The 6,502-nt window shown below is 50.3% G+C and overlaps 1 protein-coding gene across 1 annotated transcript; it reads right to left on the reverse strand.

Moving 5' to 3' along the window:
• Positions 1-211: 211 nt before the first annotated feature.
• On the reverse strand, positions 212-5,587 carry LOC150055069 (uncharacterized). Its single transcript, XM_090344166.1, is given in 2 exon segments — positions 212-4,685; positions 4,688-5,587. Coding segments are annotated over 2 exon segments (5,220 nt in total). The 5' UTR covers positions 5,472-5,587; the 3' UTR covers positions 212-249.
• Positions 5,588-6,502: the final 915 nt, after the last annotated feature.

Genomic DNA, 6,502 nt, shown 5'->3' on the forward strand with positions numbered 1-6,502 from the left:
CCAGGGATTGGGGCATAGATCTCTGGGAAGGTTAGTTGAGGAATGAATGCCTATATCCCATCCTCCTTCATCAATTCCAGCAACCAACTGACAAAAATCAGGGGTAAGACTGGGCCACCAAGCCAGGAGTGTGAATTTCGGTAGTTGACCAGACAACATCTCCTGTTTGGGATATTATTTGCCAAGTGATGGCTTTGGGAACATAGGGACTATCAGAAGCCAAAAGGAAAGGAAGTAGACAAGAAAGGATTACAACCGAGAAAGTCTTATCTTTAAGGGGTTTGGGGTGCGCTGCAATTTCCATTCTGGGGTCTGGTTGGTGGATTTGTCCTGATCCTGACGAGCCGCTTTCACGTGGGAGGCGTGGACCCAGGCAGCAATCCCGTCTACTTTGAGAGCGGTGGGAGTTGTCAGCAGGACTGTGTATGGTCCTTTCCAGCGCGGTTCCAAATTCTTGGTTTGGTGTCGTCGCACCCACACGGAGTCTCCAATTTGGAAGGGATGCGGGACGAAAGGCCTGTCCTGCTGCTCCCGATATGCCGCCGCCAGGGGTTTCCAGACTTCCTTCTGGACTATCTGAAGAGCCTGTAAATGGGCCTGGAGAGAGGGGCTATTAGCATAATCAGAAACATAAGGATGGAGGAAGTTTACAAGAGGTGGGGGTGCTCCATACATAATTTCAAAGGGAGTTAGCCCATGGGGGCCCGGTGTGTGCCGGGCCCTGTACAAGGCTAAGGGGAGTAGGGACACCCAATCCTTTACGCCAGTTGCTATGGCTAATTTAATTAAAGTCTCCTTTATGGTTCTATTCATTCTTTCTACCTGTCCTGAACTCTGGGGTCTGTAAGCACAATGCAACTTCCAATCAATCCCCAATAACTTGGCCACCAACTGACTTACCTTGGAGACAAATGCTGGCCCATTGTCCGTTCCTAGTACCTGGGGCATGCCATACCTGGGAAAAATTTCTTCCAGTAGTTTCTTAGTCACTACTCGGGCTGTTTCATGCTTGGTGGGGTAGGCTTCTACCCACCCAGAAAAAGTATCTATAAATACTAAGAGATATTTATAGCCATACTGTCCGGGTTTGATTTCTGTAAAATCAATTTCCCAATGAACACCTGGGCGGTGTCCTCTCACTCTGACTCCAAGTCCAATTTTGGCCCGCCCTGCGTTGACCCGAGCGCATGCAGAACACTGATCGGATACTCACTGCAGGGCTTCATCTTTTCCCAAGAGATGGCCGAAGTTTTCTTGCCGGTCTATGAGGGTCTTCATTTTATTCTTGCTTAAGTGGGTTAAGGTGTGGAGATTAGAAATAAATTCAAAAGTCCACTTTTTAGGCCAAACTGTTTTCCCATCGAAAGTCCATTGTCCTTGTTTGGGGTCATAGGTCGCCCCCATTTTCTTAAGACACTCAATATCCTCTGGAGTGTATGGGAGTGGAGGAAGGTTGCAGAGGGACTTTTCTGTCATTGGGAAGACTCGCACTTGTGGAGTTCTCTGACCCTGGAGTGCAGCTTCCCGGGCCGCTTTGTCTGCTAGGCGGTTGCCTCTAGCCTCCATTGATTCCCCCTTTTGGTGGCCCGGGCAATGCATAATACTCAGTCTTTTGGGCAAGAATAGTGCAGTCAACAGGGCTATAATTTCGGCTTTGTTCTTAATGTCCTTTCCCTCTGAAGTCAGTAAGCCCCTCCTTCTATAAATTTCTCCATGTATGTGAGCCGTAGCAAATGCATATCGGCTATCCGTGTAGATGTTGAGTCTCTTACCTTCAGCCATTTGGAGGGCCTTGGTCATGGCAATGAGTTCGGCTTTCTGAGCCGATGTCCCAGGAGGTAACCCTTCGGCCCAAATCACCTCAGTCTCGGTGGTGACAGCCGCTCCCACCTTCCGCTCTCCGTTCTCCAAAAAGCTGCTGCCGTCTGTGAACCAGGTGAAGTCTGCGTCTCGGAGGGGAAGGTCTGTTAAGTTGGGCCGGGCCCTGTGGACTTCTGCAAGGATCTGTGAGCAGTCATGAAAGTCTACTTCCCCGGGCTGGGGCAGTAAGGTGGCTGGATTGAGGGTGGTCACTGGGCCGAATCGGATCCGTTCCTTATCTAGGAGCATGGCCTGGTAGTGGGTCATTCGGGCATTGGAAAGCCACCGATCAGGGGGCTGTTTTACCAGGGCCTCCACGGCGTGTGGGGCTAGTATTGTTGTTGGCTGCCCCATGGTCAATTTGCCAGAGTCTTTAATGAGAATGGCAATAGCTGCCACCATCCGGAGGCAGGGTGGTCAGCCGGAGGCCACTGGATCTAATTTCTTAGAGAGGTAGGCCACTGGGCGTCTCCATGGACCTAACTTCTGAGTCAAAACTCCCTTGGCATATCCTTGCTTTTCATCCACAAATAATTCAAAGGGCTTGGTTAGATCAGGCAGGCCTAAAGCTGGGGCCTGTAGTAGGGCTTCTTTTATCTGGTCAAATGCCAACTGCTGTTCCTGCTCCCACACATAGAGGGTTCCAGTTTTAGTAAGTGGGTATAGGGGCGCAGCCATTTCTGCAAATCCCGGAATCCACAGCCGGCAAAACCCAGCCGTGCCTAGAAATTCTCTCAATTGCTTGGGTCCTTTCGGGGCAGGAATATTCATAATAGCCTGCTTCCGTGCCTCTGTTAGCCACCTCTGCCCATCCTTTACCAAGTACCCAAGGTAAGTTACTTGCCTTGAACAGAGTTGAGCCTTCTTAGCGGAGGCTCTGTATCCCAGGTCCCCCAGGGTCTGTAAAAGTCTCTTGGTTCCAGACTCACAATCCTGCTCAGTCCTTGCTGCTAGTAGGAGGTCATCCACATACTGGAGGAGTATTAAATCAGGGTTCTGCACCCGAAAGCTGGCCAAGTCCCGGTGTAGCGCCTCATCAAACAGGGTAGGGCTGTTTTTAAATCCCTGGGGTAATCTAGTCCAAGTTAGTTGCCCCGAGATTCCCAGCTCGGGGTCCTTCCATTCAAAGGCAAAGAGAGGCTGGCTATTGGGATGCAGCTTCAGACAAAAGAACGCATCCTTTAAGTCTAGCACAGTATACCAATTGTGCGTTGGAGGCAAGCCACTCAGTAAGTTATATGGATTTGGTACTGTGGGGTGAATGTCTTCTACTCTTTTGTTAACTTCCCTTAGATCCTGCACTGGTCGGTAATCATTAGTTCCAGGTTTCTTCACAGGCAGTAGGGGAGTATTCCATGGGGACTGGCAAGGCACCAGTATCCCTTGATCTAACAGTCTCTGGATGTGGGGCCTTATTCCCAACTTGGCTTCTTGTGACATTGGATATTGCTTTATGGAAACGGGAGTAGTGCCAGCTTTGAGCATAACGACAAGGGGCGCTTGATGTTTAGCCAGTCCCATTCCCCCCATTTCCGCCCACGCTTGGGGAAAAGCTTGTAGCCAAGAGGCGGGTGGAGTTTCCCCGATTACTTCTTTTTCATATATTCTATATTCATCTTCAGCATTGAGGGTGAGTACACATAAGGGCTGTCCTTGGGGGCCTGTTATGCTGGCCCCATTTCCCTCAAAATGAATTTGAGCTTTTAATTTTGTTAATAGATCTCTTCCCAAGAGGGGGTACGGGCAATCAGGAACATGCAAAAAGGAGTGGGTCACCTTACCCGTTGCCAATTGTATTTTCCGGTCAGTTGTCCACCGGTACCTTTTCCCTCCAGTGGCTCCTTGCACCCACGCAGATCTTCCACCCAACGGGCCAGGAGAACGAGTCAACACGGAATGCTGGGCTCCGGTGTCTACTAAAAAGGTGACCGGCTGCCCCCCTACAGTCAATGTTATCCTAGGCTCAGGGGGGGGCTCCTGGCCTGGACCCCCCTAATCGTCCAGGGTTAGGAGGGAGGCCTGAGGTTTAGGCTTCCGAATTCCCTTAGATTTCTTCGGGCAATCACGAGCCCAATGCCCTTTTTCCTTGCAATAGGCACATTGATCTTTCTCAACTCCGCGGGGGCCCCGTCTGTCTCCTCCCTGTCTATCCTGTCGCTGTCCTGTCACTACTGTGGCCAGTAACTTACTCATCTCCTTACTTCTTTTTCGATCCCTAGCACTTTCTCTGTCCTCCGCCTCCTTTCTTAGTCGCTCATCTCTTTCTTCCTGAGTCTCCCGCTTGTTGTAAATACGCTCCGCCTCCCTGAGGAGTTCTTGGAGGGACAGGTTTTGCAAGTTATCATGTCTCTCCAGTTTCTTTCTAATGTCTGGTGCAGACTGCCATATGAAAGACATGGCGACATTAGTAGCCTGTCCAAGGTCCTCAGGGTCATATGGAGTGTACACTCGATATGCCTCTTTCAAACGCTCTAGAAAGGCTGCAGGAGACTCCTCACTTTTCTGAGTCACTTGCTTAACCTGAGCCAAATTGGTGGGGCGTCTGGAGGCCCCATGGAGACCCGCAATAAGCAACCGGCGATAAAGAATTAGATGGTTCCTACCTTCAGGAGTAGTAAATTCCCAATTAGGACGCTCTAGAGGAAAAGCAGCGTTTATCTCATTGGGCAACTGGGTGGGGCGCCCATTGTCACCCGGTACATTTTTCCGGGCTTCCAGGAACACGTGCTGTTTTTCTTCCGAGGTCAGCAGTGCCTGTAACAACTGTTGGCAATCATCCCAGGTGGGTTGGTGGGTCACTAGAATGGACTCAATCAGTGAGGTCATCTGGAGGGATCCTGACTGAAGGGGGGGTTGTTATTTTTCCAATTGTACAAATCTGAGGCAGAAAAAGGCCAGTACTGCAACTGATTATTGGAGCCCACCCTCAAGGGGAATGCCTGGGAAGACGAGGACACCTGATCGGTCTGGAGGTCGCGGCGCCCCCTCAATCTTCCTGCCACTGGGGAATGGATAGGGTCCCTGGGTGGGGGAACTTGCGGGAGTTCCTCTTCTACTTCCCGAGGAGGAGGTCCCTGCCCTCGGTAGGGAGGAGGTTCCTCTGTCATGAGATCCACTAAAATTCCCTCATCTGGGGGTAGGACCTTAGGCTGTTTCTCAGGTTTCTTTTGTTCTTCAGGAACGAGGGTTGGGTATAGAGAGGACTGTGAAATAGGAGGAGGAGGAGGAGGAGGAGGAGGAGCTGGGGAAGGGTGAGGGGGAGAGGATAGGATAGGTGCAGAAGGGGTTACAGCAGACGTGAGTCCGGTAAGAAAAGGCTTTACCCAAGGGAGAGGGTCAGAAACTAAGCCCTCCCAGGTAACAATATAGGGGACCTGGTCCGGATGGCCATGGGGTCCAGGTTCCATTATTTTAGATTTGACCTGTAAAATAACAGACATGTCAAAAGTGCCATCTGCTGGCCAGCTGACTTCGAAAGTTGGCCACTCAGAAGAACAGAAAGTCATCCATCTGTTTTTGCAGACTTCCACTGACAGATTGCTGGCTACGGTCCGCACATCCTTCCAATGCTGTAAAGTTAAACTTAGAGGGGTCGTCACAGTCTGTCCCATGTTAGTAGTCAGTTTCAGTCCCGTCACAATTAAGACAAGAAACAAAAATACACAACAGACAAAATACTTCACAATGTGGCTTCGTTCCAAAACCGAAAGTAAACTGGTGTTTGGAAGAAACCCAGACGTTTCCCTCATCAGCTGGACTGAAGAGTCCTCAGACTGAGGCGAAGCCCCAAAAAGAGAAACCGGACGGGTCAGAAATCTGACCCCAGATGCCTCAGGGACGTCTCCCAGGGCTGCGGTCGGGAGTACGAGCTCGTCAGCTCCTCCACGGGTCCGCCAGAATACAGATTGACACGGCCGAGTCACAGATTCCAGAAATACTCTTAACATAAGACAAGACACACAAAAGACAACAAAAATTTGCTGGCCAGCTTACCTCCCGGAGGTGGGTTGGTGGTCCCTGGGTGGGGGTCTCCGATCCCGGACGAGCCCCCACTTGTAAGACCCCCGACTCAGCGGGACGTCTACAGATGGAGACCACGCAGATGGAGAACAATGAGACCACGCAGTCGGATGCAAACAGCAAGAGGTTTATTCGGGTACACGGGCGCCCGGGGCAACAAAGTCTCCTAGAAGACTTGCGCGCCGAGGCTGGGGAGAGGGGAGTATTTATGGGTAGCTGAAGCGTGGTTACAGAAGCAGAAGCATGGTTACAGTGTAGGGATTGGTTAATTCAAATAAGGCTGGGGGGTTTATTCTGGGCAGTAGTGGAATTTTCCTTTTTGGCTAGAGAAGGGCTTACGTGTCCTTCCTCTGGTCACAACATGTTTTTCACATGCTCCTTATCCTACTCCTTATCCTGGAATTTCCTTGTTTATACAATTCCAGTTCTCGGTCACCCTGACCGTGAACATTTTGCTGGTTATTTTTCAATTTCTTTTTATAACTAAACTGCAGCTGCAACACAAAATGGAGTCACTTCTGCTATCCTGGGAATTACAGTTAAGGCTATACATTTCTCAGAAGGAAAACAACAAAATGGCAAGTCAAAGGACAAAGGAAAAACCAATGCAACAGTGATACAC

This window comes from Megascapheus bottae, chromosome 14, assembly GCF_031878675.1.
Source record: "Megascapheus bottae isolate mThoBot1 chromosome 14, mThoBot2.hap1, whole genome shotgun sequence".
Taxonomy (NCBI): Eukaryota; Metazoa; Chordata; class Mammalia; order Rodentia; family Geomyidae; genus Megascapheus; species Megascapheus bottae.